We start from the raw sequence: 21,840 nt of genomic DNA on the forward strand, positions 1-21,840 counted from the left end.
TTTTTTTTTTTTTTTTTTTTTTGAGATACGCTACCACTCTAACCCAGGCTGATCTGTGTGCAGTCTCAGCATGGCCTCAAACTCGCAGCGATCCTCCTACCTCAGCCTCCCAAGTGCTGGGATTAAAGGTGTATGCCGCCATGCCCGGCAACCACGCCCAATTTTGAAACACCCTGGCAGAACCCCCCCAACAGCAAAGGCTGTCTCCTTTATAAAGAAAAACTAGCCCTGGCCGGCCCGTGGGAGTCATGGGGGTTAGCCCCAGAAAGCTCAGCTAAGGTGACTAGGGGTAGCAAATAACTCATGAGCAACCATGGAGGGGACTACAAAAATGCACAGGGGACAAGAGGCCCATGAACTGACCCAAATGACGTCACCCTGCTTCGTGAGGCCCGCAGGTCTTTCCTTTTAGCACTGGGTCATCGGATGTTCCTGACTCTTTCTGGATCAACTGATTACAGTTCTTCTGGGGGAAATGCATGCTCAACTTCCAGAAGAGGATCTGGAGAAGGTGCTGAGACCAAAGAAAGATGATTTGGGATTAAGTGGATCTATACAGGAGGAGAGAAGCTACCAGTATCTACAGATGTTACTGAGCTTGTGGAACACACGGAGTCCTTTAAAAAAGGAAAAAATAAAAATAAAAAGATAGGCCACTAACATGGCGTCTGTCCTGTAGGAGAAGGACAGACAAGGATTTGACAGCTGGAGATGTGACAACCAAACATCTGTCACTCTGAGTATTAGTCACAGCAGGAGGGATGGGAGTCCTGTGCATCAGCAAAGGGACGTTGCCTTCTACAGAAATCTGAGGATGGCTTAGCAGTTAAGGCGTTTGCCTGAAAAGCCAAAGGACCCAGGTTCGATTCCCCAGGACCCATGTAAGCCAGATGGCTTAGCGGTTAAGGCATTTGCCTGCTAAATCTAAGGACCCGGGTTCAATTCCCCAGGACCCACATAAGCCAGATGCATAAGGTGGTGCATGTGTCTGGAGTTCGTTTACAATGTCTGGAGGCCCTGGCATGCCCATTCTCTCTCTCTCTTTCTCTCACTCACTCTCTCAATTAAATAAGTTAATTTTTCAAAGGCAGAAATCTCAGAGACTTTCAGACAGCTAGCGTCAGAAAGGTACCAGCCCCATCTTAAGGGTGAGAGGCCCTATGCCTTCTCTAATGGGGTTGCTGTGGGCTTCAGCTGAGTCACCCACCAAAAGCTAGCCAGGCAGTGTTCTCATGGAGGGACTTGGAATAGATAATGACTCTCGTGCACTTTAAAACAGTGATGTTCCTGTGTTAGCCCATGGTCCTACTATAGTCACTGTGGCTCTTTTTGTTTGCTTTCTGGTTTTATCCATAAATACGCAAACACACACACACACATTGGTTATTTGAGGTAGGATCTTGCTCTAGTCCAGACTGACCTTGAATTCACTATGTGGTCTCAGGGTGGCCTCAAATTTATGGCGATCCTCCCACCCCTTCCTCCCAAGTGCTGGGATCAAAGGCGTGCACCACCACCCTCAGTTATTTATTTTATTTTATTTTGAGGTAGGGTTTTGCTGTAGCCCAGGCTGACCTGGAACTCACTCTGTGGTCCTAGGCTGTCCTCAAACTCATGGTGATCCTCCTACCTCTGCCTCCAGAGTGCTGGGATTAAAGACATGTGCCACCATGCCCAGCCTTCAATGTTTAAAAATATTTTATTTATGGGCTGGAGAAATGGCTTAGCAGTTAAGCGTTTGCCTGTGAAGCCTAAGGACCCCGGTTCGAGGCTCGATTCCCCAGCACCCACGTTAGTCAGATGCACAAGGAAGCACACGCATCTGGAGTTCGTTTGCAGTGGCTGGAGGCCCTGGCGCGCCCATTCTCTCTCTCTCTATCTCTCTCTGCCTCTTTCTCTCTGTTGCTCTTAAATAAATAAATAAAATAAACAAAAAAAATTTTAATTATTTTATTTATTTATATATTTGAGAGCAAGCTGGCGAGAGAATGGGCACACCAGGGCCTCTGGCCAGTACAAACAAGCCCCACATGTATGTACCACTTGTGCCTCTGGCTTATGTGGGTACTGGAGAATTGAAGCTGGATCCTCATGTTTCACAGGCATCTTAACCACTAAGTCATCTCTCCATCCCATCTTTCTATCGTTCAAATTTTATTTTTTGTCCTATTTTGTAGACCATTTTAAGGATCTGCATAATAGAAGTTATTGTCACTGGGCGTGATGGTACATACCTTTAACCCCCTCACTTGAGATTCAGGTGTCCCCAGTAAACTTAGGCATTCTGAATGCTAGGTTCCCAGCTGTTGGAGATTTGGGAATTAACTCTCCTAGAGGCAGTGTATTGTTGGGGGCCAGGCTTATGGGTGTTATAGCCAGTCTCCCCATGCAAGTGCTTGGCACACTCTCCTGTTACTATTGTCCACCTTATGTTGGCCAGGGGGTGATGTCCACCCTCTGCTCATGCCATCATTTTCCCTGCCATCATGGAGCTTTCCCTTGAGTCTGTAAGCCAAAATAAACCTCCCCCCCCCACCCCATAAGCTGCTCTTGGTTGGGTGATTTCTGCCAGCAATGCAAACCTGACGGCAATGTATGGGGAGATAGTGCTTCTCTGCAAAGCTCGCTAGCTTGGGCTCAATTCTCCAGACACTCATGTAAAGTAGAATAAAAGGCGGTGCCCTCATTTGTAGCAGCAAGAGACCTGGGCGCATGCATGTGCACGCACCCACATACAAATAAGTAAATAAATAAAAACTCAAAAGTAAAGAAGCCAAAGTTCTTTAGAAAAAAAATGCTGATTTGGGGCCGGGCATGGTGGTGCACGCCTTTAATCCCAGCACTTGGAGGCAGAGGTAGGAGGATCACCATGAGTTTGAGGCTATCCTGAGACTACAGAGGGAATTCCAGGTCAGCCTGAGCTACAGGGAGACCCTACCTCAAAACAAAAACAAACAATAAAACAAAAGGGGGTGGAAATTGCTGGTCTTAAAAAATATTTTATTTATTTATTTTGAGAGAGAGAATGGGCAGACCAGGGTCTCTAACCACTGAAAATGGACTCCAGACACATGCACACCTTGTGTATCTGGTTTTACATGGGTACTTAGGAATTGAACCTGGATCCTTTGGTTTTGCAGGCAAGCACCTTAACCACTAAGCCATCTCTCCAGCCCAAATGCTGATTTTTTTTGAGAGCTGGGAAATTACAAGAAAATCCTGGAACATCTTACAGTGCCAGAAAGAAAGGACAGGATGTGCTTAAACATACAAAGGGTGCCAGGTGTGGTGGCGCACGCCTTTCATCCCAGCACTGGGGAGTCAGAGGTAGGAGGATTGCTGTGAGTTTGAGGCCACCTTGAGACTATAGACCCTATTTCGAAAAAAAAAATAAATAAATAAATACAAAGGGTTAGCTGGATGTGGTGGCGCACTCTTAATCCCAGCACTAGGGAGGCAAAGGTAGGAGGATCACTGTGAGTTTAAGGCCACCCTGAGAATGCATAGTGAATTCCAGGTCAGCCTGTAAACCCTGGGGGGGCGGGGGAGTGAGACTGGAGAGATGGCTCATAGGTTAATGCCTATAAAGCCTGACTGCCTGGGTTTGATTCCCCAGTATCCATGTAAAGCCAGATGCACAAAGTGGCACATGCACCTGGAGTTTATTTGCAGTGGTTGGAGGCCATGCCGTACACATTCTCTTTGTCTCTTTTTCTTCTGTCTCTCTCTGCTTGGAAATAAATAAACAAAAATATTTCAAAGAAAATAATAAACAATGTAATATTTGATTACAAGCCAATAGGTGCTGGGGACAGTATTTTCCTTGCATGTGTAAGGCCTTGGGTTCAATTCCCAGCACATCATAAAAGAATAAATAAAATAACAGCCAAGATGTAAAGTAAATATTTATGAGTTCATATTGACATAAACAAATAAATGAACAAAGAAGGCAAAAATATATCTTCCTTAAACCAGGCATAGTGGCGCACGCCTTTAATCCCAGCACTTGCGAGGCAGAGGTAGGAGGATCGCTGTGAGTTTAAGGCCACCCTGAGACTACAGAGACTAGAGTGACACCCTAACTCAAAAAAGCAGGAAAAAGAAGAAGGAGGAGGAGGAGGAAAAGAAGGAGGAGGAAACGAAACTCAGGCTTAGCAGATAAGGCGCTTGCCTGCAAAGCCTAAGGACCCATGTTTGACTCCCCAGATCCCACATAAGCCATGCACAAGGTGACACATACTCAAGTTTGCACATGCACACAAGGTGGTGCACAAGTCTGGAGTTTGATTGCAGCGGCTAGAGGCCCTGGCATGCCAATTTCCTCTCTTTTTCTTTCTCTCTCTAAAAAAAGAAAAGGGAAGGAAAGAAAAGGCCAGTCTGTCGAGCTTGCCTTAAAAAAAAAAAAAGGAAAAAAGAAACTAATGGAAGTATGGATGTCAAAATAGAAAAGGTGACAGGCTGAGGTTTGGAGCTTTTCCACAACGTTACTACTGGTATCTCGCCAGCATGTCAAAGTAAAAGACTCTGGATCCAGTAAGAATAAGCAGGGGAAAAGGAATGGATATCCCTTGAACCACAGCCAGCAAGTACCCACTCCCTGCTGAAGCCACGGGCACCAACAGTGCATGGGGCTCCACGTGGGCACATTCATCACACACACACACATACACACACACACACACACACACACACACACACAATTTAATAATAGTGTGGTGCAGTGGCAGGATACCTTGGCATGCCCATTTTCTCTCTCTACCTGTCTCTCTGTCTCTCTCAAATAAATAATAAATAATAAATATATTTTTAAGTTAGTGCTGGAGAGAGGGTCCAGTGGTTAAAGGCTCTTGTTTGCAAAGCCTGACAGCCAGGGTTTGGTTCCCCAGTATCTACGTAAAGCCAGATGCACAATGTGGCGTGTGTGTCTGGAGTATGTTTGCAGTGGCAGGAAGCTCTGCTGCACCCATTCTCTCTCTCTCTTAAATTAATTAAAATTTAGCTGAGTGTGGTGGCCCTTGCCTTTAATCCCAGAACTTGGGAGGCAGAGGTAGGCGAGCACCATGAGTTCGAGGCCACCCTGAGACGACAGATTCCAGGTTAGCCTGGACTAGAGTGAAACCATACCTCATTTAAAAAAAACTAATTAAAATTTTAAAAATTGCCTTATAAGAATGAAAAGTAAGGCTGGAGAAATGGCTTAGCAGTTTAGGTGCTTGCTGGCAAAGCCAAAGGACCCAGGTTCAATTCCCCAGTACCCACGTAAAGTGAGATGCACAAGGTGGCACATGTAGCTGGAAGCTTTGGCGTGCCCATTCCCTCTCTCTCTGTTAAATAAATTAATTAAAATTTAAAGATTATAAAAATGAAAAGTGGACTGGGCATCATTCAGTGTGTTGAGTACCTGCTTAGCATGCACAAAACCTTTGGTTCAAGCCCCAACAGCAAATAAAACCAGGAATGCAGCACCAAATATTTTTTCAATACAGAATTAAAAATATGTTTGTCAACTTATTTAATATCCAGAAACCATCAACAACAGTTATAAAACTTCGGCTTTTCTTAAAATGGACTCCGAAAAGAGCAGGATTTGAGGTTTGCTTCTATTCTAGGTCTTTCTAGCTTAATTTATATTTAGCCATAAAGAAGCAGAGACTGGCAAATCGTGACTTGGTTTTGCTTTCCCCATCCCCACAGCTTGGGATCCTTATTTACATTCGCACTAAATTTTGATTCCGTCCAACACATTGGTGACAGACGCCCTTCTGGAATACTAGGCAATAATTTAGTAAGTGCAGTCAGACTTCTTATTTTAAACTGGTACCCAGTTGAAAAAGTCTCTTGTCTTGCTGCATCGTTATTTTGAAATATCCATATCCAGGCTTAAGAAGACCAATGCTATGAAATACCTTCCCTGATCTATCTGCTCTCCTGGGACATTTGCATAACTAACTACCCCCCCCCAACGTGTGTGCGCATACACACACACCCACACACATACACAGTTCCTGGGCAGACGATGCAGGACTCAAATAAAACTGTTCCCACTGAAGGATAAGAAAGCGATTCTTCCCTGCCTTGTAGAAGGGGTATGAGGACGCCCATTCTATTTGTTCCTGGAAGAACTGTGCCTATTTTCAGACTCAGAGAACATTTCAACTCAATATGCACAAAGTGGCCCGTGTGTCTGGAGTTTATTTGCAGTGGCAAGAGATCCTGGTATGTGCATTCTCTCCCTCTCCCTCTCTCTCTCCCTCTCTCTCTCTCTCTCTATCTCTCTCTCTCTCTGCGCCTCAGAAATAAATGAATAACTATTTTTTTAAATACTCTATATTCTTCCAGGTGTGGTGGCGCATGCCTTTAATCCCAGCACTTGGGAGGCAGAGGTAGGAGGATCGCTGTGAGTTGGGGGCCACCCTGAGAATACAGAGTGAATTCCAGGTCAATCTGGGCTAGAGTGAGACCCTACCTCGGGAAAAAAACAAAAAATCAGAAAACAACAACAACAAAAAAAAGAAGCTCCTATATTCCCATTTATATAAAATTTGAGGAATTGTGAAGCCAAAAGGGGTAGGGGAAGAGGGATTGCCAAAAAGCACAAGGCACCTCGCCTAGGTAATAGAAATATTTATTTTGGGCTGGAGAGATGGCTTAACAGTTAAGGCGCTTGCCTGAGAACCTTAAGGACCCAGATTCAATTCCCCAGGACTCAAATAGACCAGATGCACAACGTGGTGCATGCATCCAGAGTTCATTTGCAGTGGCTAGAAGCCCTGGTGTACTCATTCTCTATCTGACTCTTTCTCTGTCTCTCTCTCTAAAATAAATAAATATTTTTTTAAAAAAAGAAATATTGGGGCTGGAGAGACGGCTTAGCGGTTAAGCGCTTGCCTGTGAAGCCTAAGGAGCCCAGTTCGAGGCTCGGTTCCCCAGGTCCCACGTTAGCCAGATGCACAAGGGGGCGCACGCGTCTGGAGTTCGTTTGCAGAGGCTGGAAGCCCTGGCGCGCCCATTCTCTCTCCCTCCCTCTATCTGTCTTTCTCTCTGTGTCTGTTGCTCTCAAATAAATAAATAAATAAATAAATAAAAGAAATATTGGCTTTCATGATTGTATAACAGTTACACATGCATGCACATATATCACAACTTATTGAACATTTTAAATATGTGCAGTTTATTATATATTCATGTATTAAACAATTAATCTGTTTTAATAGATACTCCAGAATTTGAAAGTCTAACTGAAATACATGTCTATAACAATACTAAAATACTAAAATACCAATAATACTACAGGAAGAAATTAACAACCTGAAGACCAATATGCATTAAACAAATGATAATAACAATTTTCACTGGCCTCCCACCCCACAAAGCCTTATACAGCAGAACTTTTACTTGTGAGTTGTAACTTAAAAAAAAAAAAAAAAGCCAGATGTGGTAGCATACACCTTTAATCCCAGCACTCAGGAGGCAGAGGTAGGAGGATCACCGTGAGTTCCAGGCCACCCTGAGACTACATAGTGAATTCCAGGTCAGCCTGAGCTAGAGTGAGACCCTACCTAGAAAAGCAAACAACAACAACAAAAAAAAAGAAATGATTTATTTATTGATTAGAGAAAGAGAGGCAGATAGATACATAGAAAGAATGGGTGCATTAGGGTCTCTAGCCACTGTAAAAGAACACCAGACATGTGTGCCCCCTTGTACATCTGGCTTACATGGGCACTGGAGAATCAAGCCTAGGTACATAGGCTTCACAAGCAAGTGCTTTAACTGTTAAGCCATCTCTCCAGCCCAGTCCTAACTTTTTAAAAAAATCATTTCATTTTATTTATTTTTATTTTATTATTATTATTATTATTATGGCTCTTCGAAGTAGGATTTCACACTAACCCAGGCTGACCTGGATCTCACCATATAGTCTCAGATAGCCTCGAACTCATGGTGATCCTCCTACCTCTGCCTCCCAAGTGCTGGGACTAAAGGCATGCGCCACCACACCCAGCTATTCTAACTTTTAAAAAATTGTTTATTTATTTATTTGAGAGAGAGGGAGAGAGAGTCAGAGAGAGAGAAAATGGGCTCACCAAGGCCTCTAGCCACATCTGGCTTTACATGGGTACTAGGGAATTGAATCTGGGTCCTTAGGCTTTGCAGACAAGTACCTTAATTGAAAAGTCATCTTTACAGTTCCTTATCTTAACTTTTGAACTATTCATATTATAAAATTAGAACACAAATTCAGGGCTGGAGAGATGGCTTAGCCATTAAGTCGCTTGCCTGTGAAGCCTAGGGACTCGTGTTCAACTCTCCAGATCCCACATAAGCCAGACGCACAAAGATGAGGCAAGTGCAAGGTCTCACATGCCCACTAGGTGGCACAAGTTTCCGGAGTTCGATTGCAATGGCTGAGGCCCTGGCACACCAATTTTCTCTCTCTTTAAAATAAATTTTAAAAATTAAAAAACTTAAACACAAAATCAAGCAAAATAAATACACAGCTTTGGTAACTATCAAGTGACCGTGTATGCAATTTAAGATCCATGCAGGAAGCCCTTCCATGTGCTTCCTGTGACCTAGTTCTCTCCTGCTCTCAAATGCGCCCATGAGTATGATTGTTAGGTCGTCCTATGTATTTCTTTATCATTCTAGCACCCAAGCATGCTCCCCTGGGAAGTACACTTTAGTCTGGTATGACTGTTCTTGCATTTGATATATCTTTTATTTACTTATCTATTTCATGGGAGAGTGAGAGAGATAGAATTGGCCACTGCACTCGAACTCCGGACACGGGCGCCACCTTGTGCACATGTATGACCTTGCGTGCTTGCATCCCTTTGTGCGTCTGGCTTACCTGGGACCTGGAGAGTTGAACGTGAGTCCTTAGGCTTTGCGGGCAAGCGCCTCAACTGCTAAGCCGCCTCTCCAGCCCCTACTTAGTTATTTTAAAAAGTAATTTTATCTATTTACTTGCAAGGAGAGAGAGAGAATGAGTATGAGCATGCCAGGGACTCTTTTCGCTGCAAATGAACTCCAGACACATGTGCCACTTTGTGCATCTGGCTCTATGTGGGTGCTGGGGAATTGAACCCAGGCTGGCAGGCTTTCCAAGCAAGTGCCTTTAACTGCTTAGCCATCATCTCCCCAGTTCTGCATTTGGTATATTGTTAGAGCCGTGACTATACTTTCTCCTTCTGTCCCTTACACCCAACCTGACCTGTAGCGCATCTCATAGTTTGGACTTTGTGGCGTGTGCTCATGACCATTCCTCTGCTTCCTCTCTTCCCTGTAGATCCACACTGGGACTCGGGTTCAATTCTTTTAAGAAGACAACGAGAGCTATATTCTGTCATTAGGAGACATATAATGTCTACAAGGGCCCCCTCTTATGATATTCCAGGCAGTTATGATGTTATGTCGAAATACTAATTACACAGCCTGGCAGAGGATGCAGTGCTTATACGGAGTCTCAACCAAGGAGCAGAAAGGAAGAAGGGAATGGGAAACGGTAACTGGCATTCCCAGCAACAGCGCAGAATAGAGTTAACTTCCATGGAAAGTTGTTTGGCTATCAGCTTTTGAAAAGCAGAGGGTCCAAGACCTAGCCTTCCCCAGGCAGCAGGTTGGGCTGTCAGACTGCCTGCTGAAAGCATCTGCTAGGTGGGATCTCCCGCACTAGCCAGGAAGGCTAAAGGATGGTCATCAGCCCTGGTGGCTCTTGGGTCACTAGTCTGATATTGGAAAGAAGAGCTGATCCTCCATCTGTCTCTCTGTCACTATCTTACACACACACACACACACACACACACACACACACACGGCCCCTCTTACCTCCCTTTAGCCCAAAGTCTTCAGTTCTTTGGGCTTTTTCAAGGCCCAGCCCAGAGCCCATAGTGTCTCCTCAAAACCTTCCTGGTACAGGCAGCAAGGACAGGTGCCAGGGTGTGTGATTGCCATGGTCCGCCCTCTGAACCCTCGGGCTCTCCCGTCCCTGACTGCGGGGGGGGAGGGGGATCTGCCGCACTCAATGACAGCTCCCCAAGCTACAGAGATGCCGATGGATAAATGGGGAACACAGGCACTGGCTCAGGCCCGCCCATCCTATTTAAACGGGCAGGGATTTAATGGAGACTTAATAACTTTCCTAACTAAATGGTGGCCCAGTTCTCTACAGAGTGTGAGACAGGCAGTTAAGCGCTCCAGATGAGCAGAGCTTCAGACACACACGACACAGTCTATGCTTTTTTTTTTTTTTAAGGGTTTTTTTTTTTTTTCTTTTTAGGTTGGATCTGAAACCTCCCCACTCCAAAACTGCTGCTACACAACCTGGGGTGTCCCTGGATGTGTCCACAGGGCACTGAGGAAGAGAGTACCAGGCAGGCTTGCCCATGAGGCCTGTGTGGCAGAGGCTACGCACTCGCAGGTGGAGCTACGCTGGGGTTCTGGGGAACTTCTGCCAGGCCCGGACACTGAGCCTTATATGAGGTCCCGGGCTCACTCCTGTGCAGGGAGCGTGCAGAACTTCTCGTTTCTCCTTCTCCTCATCCTCTTCCTCCTCCTCCTCCTCTTCTTCTTCTTCCTCCCTCTCTCTCTGTCTCTGTCTCTCATCATGAACGTGCCTAACGTGGTCTCTACAGAGCCAGGTCTAGCGCTTGTTTCATCGCGGATGCTGTCTCTCCTCTGCAGATGTTCTCCGAGACACCCACGAGTCGTCTTGTGCCACCTAGCAGGCTGGATGGACCTCTGCATAGGGTTTGTTCCCCCATCCTCCTTCTCCCCAGGCACAGCACAGCCCTTAATTGTGGGTACAACCAAGGCGGGTAACCAGAGAGCCAGGCCGAGACACACTGCAGTTCCCAGTCTCCCCGCCACGTGGGCCAATGGATCCCAGCTGGAGTTTGAAGAAAAGGCGTTGAGAAGGAAAAGGAATGTCAGAGGAGAAGCCTGGTGGAGAGTCAGAAACAGGAGGACGGTGGGCCAGAGGGGGTCACAGGATCGCCAGGATGCCCAAGTACATCGCCAGACACAGGCATAAGATGCGGCAGCCTGGTGAGGTCCAACAGAAAGCTCCACTCAGTAGTCTGATGATCCAGTCCTTGTAGACACTCACTTCGGTATAAACTCCAGGAAATCCCTTCTGACCACAGCCAATGCCCCAGCTCACAACTCCTACCTGCAGCCATGTCTCATTAAATTCACAGACCAGGGGTCCTCCAGAGTCTCCCTGCAGGAAGAGAGAGAAGTAAATGTCACTGAATGGAATTCATCCACAGCAGAGTTGACTGACTGCATCTTAAGGTGTGGGGAAGAATGGCACACACCAGCCTTCCCCGGGGCACTTGCCAGCCCTGGTTCCTGTGATTAGGGTAGTTTGGAATTGAAGTTAATTTTTTAAAATATTTTATTTACTTATTTATGAGATCGAGAGAGGCAGATAGAGAGAATGGGCACTCCAGGGCTTCTAGCCACTGCAAATGCAATCCAGACACATGCGCCACCTAGTGCATCTTGTTCACATGGGTACTGGAGAATGGAACCTGGGTCCTTAGGCAAGTTGCCTTAACCTCTAAGCCATCACTCCAACCCCTTGGAATTGAAGTTATTTAACAAATGAAAAATATCTACTATTCCAAAAGTAAGACAAAGAGCCAGGTGTGGTGGCCCATGCCTTTAATCCCAGCACTCGGTAGGCAGAGGTAGGAGGATTGCCGTGAGTTCAAAGCCACCCTGAGAATACATAGTGAATTCCAGGTCAGCCTGGGCTAGAGACCCTACCTTGAAAAACAAAAACAAAACAAAAATTAAAACTGAATGTAAAGGGGGGAAAAAGATGCTCTTTTTCTGAGATAATAATGAATAAATTGGTTATCCAAGTACATTGCATGTCATCTAGAAGAGAATGAAAGCACAGAATTTGCCAGAGGATCACTGTGAGTTCAGGGCCATACTGAGGCTACATAGTGAGTTCCAGGTCAGCTTACTCTAGAGTGAAACCCTACCTCAAAGCAAAAACAAACAAAAACAAAGCCGGGCATGGTGGTACACACCTTTACTCCCAGCACTTGGGAGGCAGAGGTAGGAGGATCACCATGAGTTCAAAGCCACTCTGAGAATACATAGTAAATTCCAGGTCAGTCTGGGCTAGAGTGAAACCCTACCTAAAAAAAAAAAAAAAAAAAAAAAAAAACCCTGCAGGGCTGGAGAGATGACTTGGGCTGGAGAGATGGCTTAGTGGTTAAGCACTTGCCTGTGAAGCCTAAGGACCCTGGTTCAAGGCTCGATTTCCCAGGGCCCACATTAGCCAGATGGACAAGGGGGCGCACACATCTGGAGTTCATTTGCAGTGGCTGGAAGCTCTGTAATGCCCATTCTCTCTCTTTCCTTCTCCCTCTCTATCTCTATCCCTCTCTCCCTCTTTCTCTCTCTGTCTGTCACTCTCAAATAAATAAATTAAAATAAACAAAAAAAATTTTTTTAGAACTCCACAGAACTTATATTATCACCTCCCTGTTTCTCCCCACTCCCAATGCCTGCATACAGCATCTCCTGGACAATGGAGGATCATGTCCAGCTCGTCCAGGAGAATCATATGGCTTACCCCGGTACCCCATAAGATTGAACAATGATGAGTGCAGGAACTGGGGACTGACCCAGGCCCTACTCCCAGGGGGTGAGTGAGAAGACAGCTGCGATGCAGAGTGGCTAGGGACCCATAAACTGACCTGGCAAGAGTCTCCTCCTTTTTCATTGTAAGCACAGACTGTTCCTTCGCTGACTACGTTAAACAGTCTCCTCCAACTTTTTTTGAGAATCGAATTACATTGTTCATAACGAATTATGTTTACCTCGACCTCCTGAAGCTGATTTGATATGGCATCCGGTGGATCTATGCAGAGACAACACAGGAGTGAGTGGATGTACCTAAATGACATGATGTGTGACAAGTGTTACTGTTACTTTCTTTGGGCCTCAATACAGTGCATTCACACAAGGTATCCTCTTAGGCATTATGTATTCTTCCTATTTTTTAAAATATTTTGTTTATTTGCAAGCAAAGATACAGAGAGAGAGAGAAAGAGAGAAAGAATGTGCTCCAGGGCCTCCAGCCACTACCAAACAAAACAGGTGACCATGCATGCACTACTTTGTGCATCTGGCTTTACGTGGGTACTAGGGCATGGAACCCAGGTCATTAGGCTTCGCGGGCATTGACTGCTGAGGCATCTCCCCAAACCCTATGACTTCTACTTTTTGACAATGAGGAAAATGAGGCCAAACATTGACATGAGCTTAGAAAGATATAAAAGCCCAAGCCAAGGTCATGGAGATAAGAACAGCCCAGGAGAAGGCAAACAAAGCCTTATCGTCGTGAGAAATCATGATCACCAAGCATGTGACGTTCTGTCACTGACACTAGTGACAGTGTCCTGAGAATCAGTAAAGCCTATTTACTTTCTTGGACAGGAAGTGCCTCCAAAGTTACCAAATCCAGTCTTTTTCTCAGCCCTGCGTTTTCCTTTTTCTGGCCTCTTCTTACAAACAGGAAGCTTCTGAGGGCTGGAGAGATGGCTTAGTAGTTAAGGCACTTGCCTGTGGAGCCTAAGGACCCATGGTAGACACTCCAGATCCCACCTAAGCCAGACACACAAAGCTGAGGCAAGCACAAGGTCACACATACCCACTAGGTGGCATAAGCATCTGGAGTTCAACTTCAGTGGCTGAGGCCCTGGAATGCCAATTCTCTCTCTCTCTCTCTTTCGCTCTCACTCTCGCTCTCACTAAAAAAAAAGAAAAGAAAAGAAGGAAACTTCCTATCTACCAAGGCAAGTACTCCCAGCTTAAATGGGCAAACAAGCCACCATCTCCCTGAACTGAAAACCACCCTTGGAGTATATATATCCCCCATGTTGGGCACCTCAAGTCCTGACAAATATATAGGAATTTATAGACACCTACTCAGTGGCAGCACCTTCTCCCCCTTTCTTCCTTACTTACCTACTAGAAAGTGTGGTTCCCTGTCCCTCCGTCTAATTTGTAGGGCAACTTCACTAAGCAGCTTGCTCCCTGATCTAAGGTTACGGAAGTCTTACGTCAGTCTCACCTTCTTCTTTCAGTTTGCCCCATCCGGTCACCCAGCACGCAGTCCCCGTTTGTATCTTGAAAGACTTTTCAGGGAGGCACACTGGCTGGATATAAGTGGAATAAGTCACAGGGGACTGCAGCAGAACAAGGGCGATGTCATGTACCAGTTTTCTAGCCCCATGGTAATGTTGGTGTATAACGATGTCTTCCACTAGGATCCGGACGGACATTGTGGAGTTCAGGTATACAGCTCCCAGCAGCACCGAGTAATTCACATGGCTGTGGAGAGATTCTGAAAGAGTCTGCATGCTTCTCCATATGTTTGAGATGTTTTCCTTTCAGCCTGGCTCCATATTCCTATGCCAGCCAACAGTCACCTCCCTCCTTCCAAATCACACCCCCCGCAGGAGCCCTGATCATCCCAGCCAGCCACCAGATGACTCTTCAGGTGCGATCCCAAACCAGTGTCACCTGGGTATGTATAGAAACATTAATGCAGGGCTGGAGAGATGGCTTAGCAGTTAAGCGCTTGCCTATGAAGCCTAAGGACCCCAGTTCGAGGCTCGATTCCCCAGGACCCATGTTAGCCAGATGCACAAGGGGGCGCATGCATCTGGAGTTCATTTGCAGTGGCTAGAGGCCCTGGCACGCCCATTCTCTCTCTCTCTCTCTCTCTGCCTCTTTCTCCCTCTGTCACTTTCAAATAAATAAATAAAAATAAACAAAAAAAATTTTTTAAAAAGAAATATTAATGCAGGCATCATCTGATGCTGGATTAAAAAGCATAGATAGAAGCCAGACTTGGTGGCTTTAATCCCAGCACTCAGGAGGCAGAGGTAGGAGGATCGCTGTGAGTTCAAGGCCACCCTGAGACTCCATAGTGAATTCCAGGTCAGCCTGAGCTAGAGTGAGACCCCACCCCGAAAAACCAAAGCAAACAAACAAAAACATAGATAGGGCTGTCATTCCTTTTGTTTATTTGTTTGTTTGTTTCATTTCTCTGTTTTGAGACTGTGGCCCAGACTAGCCCTGAACTCAACTGCGCAGCCCAAGCTGGCCTCCAACCCACCGCCTGCCTCAGCCTCCCTCCCCCTAGGATTGCAAACAGGAGCTCCCATGCCCGCCCAGCCTCCTTTGTTGGGATTTAAAACAAAAGGGAGACTAAAGGACAGGATCGGTTTTAGGTCATCACGGCCTGATCAGGGGCCCAAGCCCAGGGCCCTGAACACTCACCCAAGTATACAGTGGGCTGCAGTTATCACCCACCGTTTGCCGATGAGGGAGCCCCCACAGATGTGTCGGGCGTTGATCTGCAAGCTCACTTGCCAGGGCCACTTCTTGTCGGTCACGGGCCTTCCGGCAACTATCCTGGCGCTTCTGAAGCCGCAGGCTGACGTGGGTCAGGGAAGGGAGAAGCGGAGGATGAACACACCCGAGCCACCAGGGAGGACCACGACCCCTCCCCTCCCACTGCTCCTCAGGGAGTGATGATGACCTCTGAGATCTCAAGGGCAAGTTGGGTCCACTGCTGAACCCCCCTACACCCAAGGCTCATGTCATTCCCCGTACAAAGACAAAGGGTCCCCCCTCTCCTCCCCCCAATGCTCCCCAGCCCAGGGCCCAGCTCTCCACCGCTTGGGGCAATGAGCCAGAAACGTCACCTGCATAAACTGTCTTTTTAACTGGCGTCTGTAGTAGAGGCGAGAATGCCGTAGACACAGCCCGGTAGGGATGAGGACCCCCCGAAGCAAATGTGTCTGCATCAAAGACAAAGGGCGCCAATGGGGTCCTGGGCATCCCGGAGAGCGGCGGCTGCTGCCCGTCGAGCCGGGGCTCCTCGGCGGCGTCTCCCCCCGAAGGGAGGTGAGGAAGAGGGGAGCCCTCGGGAGCTGCCCGGGCCTGGGCTAGTGCCAGCTGAGACAGCAAAAGCCAGGCCTGGAGGCCCAGGGCCCGGGATGCCATGCCACCGCCTGGCCTCGGAGACCTGAGCCCTCGCGAGGCACCTCCCCCACGGGGCGGTTGGGAAACGTGCCCGGGGGGCAGGGGTGGCAGTCATCGGCCTGCAGGGACAAGCCTCGCCCCACCACCACCACCACACCTGGCCTGGTCCACGGGGTGCCTCCCAGGCAGTCAGCACCCCTAGCCTACGGGGTCAGGGCACAGGGCGTCACCCTTAGGAGCCGGCTTGGTTCACCAGCGCTTCCCCCAGGTTTGGCAGGTCTTTCCCTGCGACAGACATGGCTCTCCTGTTGTTGCTGTGCAGTTGTTATTTAAAATAAAATAAAATTTAAAAAAACAATTCTTTTTTATTTATTCATTTGAGAGAAAGACAGAGGGAGAGGGAGAATGGGTGCTCCAGGGCCTCCAGGCACTGCAAAGGAACTCCAGATGCATGTGCCACCTTGTGCAGCTGGCTTAAGTGGACCTGGGGACTTGAACGGGGGTCCTTCGGCTTTGCAGGCAAACGCCTTAACTACTAAGCCATCTTCTCCAGCCCTGTGGCTTATTGTTTTTTTGTGTTTTTTTTTGTTTGTTTGTTTTTTGAGGCAGGGTCTTACCCTAGCCTACAATTCACTCTGTAGTCCCAGGATGGCCTCCAGCTCACAGTGGTCTTCCTCCTAAACGCTGGGATTAAAGGAGTGTGCCACCACACCAAGAAAAACCAACTTCCACAGGAAAAGATGCTCAAGGAGGCTGGGGAGATGGTTCAGCAGTTGAAGGCACTAGCTTGGAAAGCCCGATGGCCTGGGTTCAATTCCCCAACTATCCATGTAGGATCTTACTCAAAAAAATGGGGTTGGAGAGATGGCTCAGCGGTTAAGGAGTTTGCCTGCAAAGCCAAAGGACCTGAGTTCAATTCCCCAGGACCCACATGAACCAGATTCTCTTCCTCTCTCTCTCACTCACTTTTTCTCTCTCAGATAAATAAAAATAAAATAAAACATCTTTTTCATTTATTTATTACAGTCAGAGAAAGAGAGGATGAACATCTTTTTCATTTATTTATTACAGTCAGGGAAAGAGAGGATGGGCACTCCAGGGCCTCTAGCCACTGCAAATGAATTTTAGATGCATGTGCCACTATGAGCATATGGCTTACGTGGGACCTGGAGAATCAAACCTGGGTCCTTAGGCTTCGGAGGCAAATGCCTTAACCTCTAAACCATCTCTCCAGCCGCAAATGAAACATCTTTTTTATTTTATTTTTTTTTAATTTTTTATTTATTTATTTGAGAGCGACAGACACAGACAGAAAGACAGATAGAGGGAGAGAGAGAGAATGGGCGCGCCAGGGCTTCCAGCCTCTGCAAATGAACTCCAGACGCGTGCGCCCCCTTGTGCATCTGGCTAACGTGGGACCTGGGGAACCGAGCCTCGAACCAGGGTCCTTAGGCTTCACAGGCAAGCGCTTAACTGCTAAGCCATCTCTCCAGCCCGAAACATCTTTTTTTTGTTTTGTTTTGTTTTTTGGTTTTTTGAGGTAGGGTCTCACTCTGGTCCAGGCTGACCTGGAATTAACTCTGTAGTCTCAGGGTGGCCTTGAACTCACGGCAATCCTCCTACCTCTGCCTCCCGAGTGCTGGGATTAAAGGCGTGCGCCACCACGCCCGGCCCCGAAACATCTTTTTTAAAAAGCGGTGCAAGTGTTTTATGGTGGGCCATAAAACTTTCTGAGACCATAGCATGATAGAGACTTCTGTTACAAAGCAAGCTTTTAAAGGTCCAGCTTCAAGAGGTTTCGTGCCACCTGGACAGGCAATTAGTAAACAAACAAACAAAACACCTAAGCTCTCCATCCTTCTCTCCCAAAACCCACCTCACCTCCCTCACCCTATATATCTGTACTCTTTCCCATATTCAAATGCAACACAGCAGTAGCAATTTCATCCCAGGAAGCTGCTATACCTCCAATAAAAAAAAAATTTTTTTTAAAGTCTGTGTTGGTTTGCTCTCTCTTATATTGCTGACCTGGAATTCACTATGTAGTATCAGAGTGGCCTCGAACTCACGGTGATTCTCCTACCTCTGCCTCCCGAGGGCTGGGATTAAAGGTGTGCGCCACCACGCTGGGCTCTCGTATTTCTCACATTGCTCTAGTCAATCCCGAATTCTAATAGTGTCTGGCATTTGTTTGCAGTGGCAAGAAACCTTGGCACATTCATACATAAACACATGCAAATAAATAATTTTTTAAATATTTTATTTTTATTTATTTGATACAGAAAGAGCCAGAAAGAGAGAGAGGGAGAACAGGCATACCAGGGCCTCCAGCCACTGCAAATGAACTCCAGACACATTTGCCATCTTGTAGACCTGGTGTTACATGGATCCTGGGGAATCAAACTTGAGTCCTTTGACTTTGCAGGCAAGTGCCTTAACCACTAAGCCATCTTTCCAGCCCTGCAAATAAATAATTTTCGAATGCATTCCTGGGCTGAGGAGATGGCTCAGCAGTTGAAAGGTCTTGCTTGAAAAGCCTGTTGGCCAGAGTTCAATTCCGCACCTCCCCCCAACCCACATATACCTACATAAAGCTGATGGCAAAAAGTGGCACATGTGCTTAGCACTCTTTTGCAGTGGCAAGAGACCTTGGTGCACCCATACACACACACGTGGAAGAAAGTAAATTAATTTGGGGGGTCTGGAGAGATGGCTCAGTGGTTAAAGGTGCTTGCTTACAAAGCCTGTCAGCACAGAGTTCAATTTCCTAGGCACCTACATAAAGCCTGATGGGTGTTTGTTTGCAACAGCAAGACACCTGGTATGCACACACACACACACACACACAGTACCTTCACACATACAAATTATTTTAATTACTTTCAAAAATGCATTCCTACAAATAGCATATAGTTGAACCTTTTTCCAGTTGAAAAATATTTTTTAAATTTTTATTTATTTATTTGAGAGACAGAGGGAGAGAGAGGGGTGGGGGCGCAGAGAAAGAATGGGCATGCCAGGACCTCCAGGCACTGCAAACGAACTCCAGATGCATGTGCCTCCTTGTGCATCTGACTTACGTGACTCCTAGGGAATCGAACCAGGGTCCTTTGGCTTTTCAGGCAAATTCCTTAACTGCTAAGCCATCTCTCCAGCCCAGAAAAATATTTTAACTGGAATATTCAAACTGTTTACACTCCATGGTGTGGATGAGTTTAAGTCTTACTAATTTATTCTCTATACCAACTTATCTCTTTTCCTGCTCTACTTCAAATTAACTGCTTATTTATTCATCTGCTGGTCAAGATCTCATTCATTTTCCTTCTATGATACAGATTTTTATTTTATTTTATTTTATTTTATTTTATTTTATTTTATTTGGTTTTCTTAGGTACCATCTCCCTCTAGCTCAGGCTGACCTGGAATTCACTATGTAGTCTCAGGGTGGCCTTGAACTCTTGGTGATCCTCCTACCTCTGCCTCTTAAGTGCTGGGATTGGATTAAAGGCATGTGCCACACGCCAGGCTATTTATTTAATTATTGAGAGAGAGAAAGAGAGATACAGAGAGAGAGAGAAGCACAGAGAGAGCGAGAAAGACAATGGGCACACCAGGGCCTTTCAGCTGCTAAGAACGAGCTCCAGGTGTGTGCGCCTCCCTCTGTGCACGTGTAACGCCGAGTGTGTGCGTCGCTGTGGCGGCTGGTGACGTAGGACCTGGAGCTTGGGAGAAGCGTTCTTCGGCTTCGCAGGCAAGCAACCTTAACCACCAAGCCATCTCTCCAGCCCTGATAGAGCTGTCCACAAGTCACACTATTTAACACTGGCCCAGAGGTCACATGATTAGACTCCAGGGTTCTTGGCTGGTGTGCTTGGGTGTGCTTCAGTTTGAACAGTGCTTTTGCTGTGCCTTCAATGTCGCCACGATTTCTCCTGCCATGTCCCGTCTAGGCCCCAGCCATCCAGTTACTTTGTCATTTCAGATGTGATACTTTATTTTTTTTTAGGTCTAGCAGTTCTATTTGGTTTATTTTGTACTTTAAACTTGTCTCTCTGTTCATACTTTCTTTGAAAACCTTGAACAACCTTAAGTGTTAATAAGAGGCATTTTAAAGTCTGTCTGCTAGCTAGTGTCATCGTTTCTATCACTTCTGCATCTTTTTGTTGACAATGCTGCTTCAGATCACCATTTGCTGCTTTTTCCACATTTGTGAAAGTATTTAATGATTGCTGAGCACTGTGAAATGCCCCACTGTGGACTGTTTGAGTTGTATTGACTGTCTTTTCTTTTTTTAACATCTTCCATGATTATAAAAACTATCCAATGGTAATGCCCTCCCTCCCCCCACTTTCCCCTTTGAAACTCCATTCTCCATCATATCCCCTCCCCATCTCAATCAGTCTCTCTGTTATTTTGATGTCATCATCTTTTCCTCCTCTTATGATGGTCTTGTGTAGGTAGTGTCAGGCACTGTGAGGTCATGGAGATCCCAGCCATTTTGTGTCTGGAGGGGTATTGTCTGTCTTTAAGGAATGTTAAACTCTGACACATCTAAGCTACTTGTACTTCTTGATCCATTTGAGGGTTTTTTTTAAATTTTATTTTACTTTATTTATTCATTTATTTTGTTTTTTTGAGGTAGGGTCTCACTCTGGCTCAGGCTGACCTGACCTGGAATTCACGATGCAGTCTCAGTGTGGCCTCGAATTCTCGGCGATCCTCCTACCTCTGCCTCCCCAGTGCTGGGATTAAAGGTATGCGACACCACGTGCCGGCAGAGGATTTATTTTTTTTAAGCTTGCTACAACCCCCTTTCCTTTAACTTAGCCCAGATGCTAGGGGTTTAAGCCTCGTGGGTTCTCCACTGACTGTACTCACTGAGGTCCCTTCTATTGGCTTGGACGTCTCCCAGTACTGTGTGACCTCTGAGAATTACTCAACATATAGCTGTATGGCATTCATTTTGCCTAGCCTCCTGGAAGCGTATCTGAGACCTGTAAAAGACTAAAAGGGATGACTGTGGAAACTTATGAGACACGCTCTACATATCAGCCTTTGTTACATATTCTTTTATTTATAAACAATCTTGGGCTGGAGAGACGGCTTCGCAGTTAAGGCTCTTGCCTGAGAAGCCTAAGGACCCATGTCCGACTCTCCAGATCCCACGTAAGCCAGACCCACGAGGTTACACATGCGCACAAGCAGCACGTCTGGAGTTCGATTTCAGCGGCTGGAGGCCCTAGCATGCCAATTCTCTTTCTTTCATTAAAAAAATAATAATGATGAAATAAAAACAATCTTTGGAACTGGAGAGATGGGTCAGCAGTTAAAGGTGCTTGCTTGCAAAACATGATGGTTCGGGTTCAGTCCTCCAGTACCCACGCAAAACCAGATGCACAAAGTGGCACATGCATCTGGAGTTCATTTAGAGTGGCTGGAGGCCCTGCTGCACCCACACCCCACTTGCAAATAAATAAAAATATTTTTTAAGTCCTCTCTCTCTCATAAATAAATAAATAAAATATTTTAAAAGGCAGGGTTGGAGAGATGGCTTAGCCATTAAGGCACTTGCCTGTGAAGCTAAGAACCCAGGTTTGATTCCCCAGTGCCCACGTAAAACGAGATGCACAAAGTAGTGCACACATCTGGAGTTCGTTTGCAGTGGCTGGAGGCCCTTAAGTGCCCATTCTCTCACTCTCATAAATAATTTTTTTTTTTTTTTTTTTTTTTTTTTTGGTTTTTCGAGGTAGGGTCTCACTCTGGTCCAGGCTGACCTGGAATTAACTCTGTAGTCTCAGGGTGGCCTTGAACTCATGG

The 21,840-nt window shown here is 46.3% G+C and overlaps 1 protein-coding gene across 1 annotated transcript; it reads right to left on the bottom strand.

The window, feature by feature from the left end:
* Window positions 1-10,987: 10,987 nt before the first annotated feature.
* Window positions 10,988-16,044, bottom strand: LOC101596041 (serine protease 44). The gene is made up of 5 exons (XM_045136956.1): window positions 15,744-16,044; window positions 15,316-15,484; window positions 14,091-14,361; window positions 12,723-12,860; window positions 10,988-11,224 (listed from the first exon to the last, which is right to left on the bottom strand). Exons 1-5 carry the CDS (start codon window positions 16,042-16,044, stop codon window positions 10,988-10,990), a joined length of 1,116 nt encoding a protein of 371 aa, XP_044992891.1.
* Window positions 16,045-21,840: the final 5,796 nt, after the last annotated feature.

Source organism: Jaculus jaculus, chromosome 17, assembly GCF_020740685.1.
Source record: "Jaculus jaculus isolate mJacJac1 chromosome 17, mJacJac1.mat.Y.cur, whole genome shotgun sequence".
NCBI lineage: Eukaryota > Metazoa > Chordata > Mammalia > Rodentia > Dipodidae > Jaculus > Jaculus jaculus.

Bases quoted from the DNA above. Each gene is read 5' to 3' on its own strand.
- LOC101596041 (XM_045136956.1), bottom strand. From the start codon at position 16,044: ATGGCATCCCGGGCCCTGGGCCTCCAGGCCTGGCTTTTGCTGTCTCAG. The intron at 14,362-15,315 runs GTGAGTGTTCAG...ATCTCTCCACAG, and splicing joins GCAGCCCACTGTATACTTGG to CCATGTGAATTACTCGGTGC. The intron at 11,225-12,722 runs GTCAGTTTATGG...CTCTTCCTGCAG, and splicing joins AAGGAGGAGACTCTTGCCAG to GGAGACTCTGGAGGACCCCT.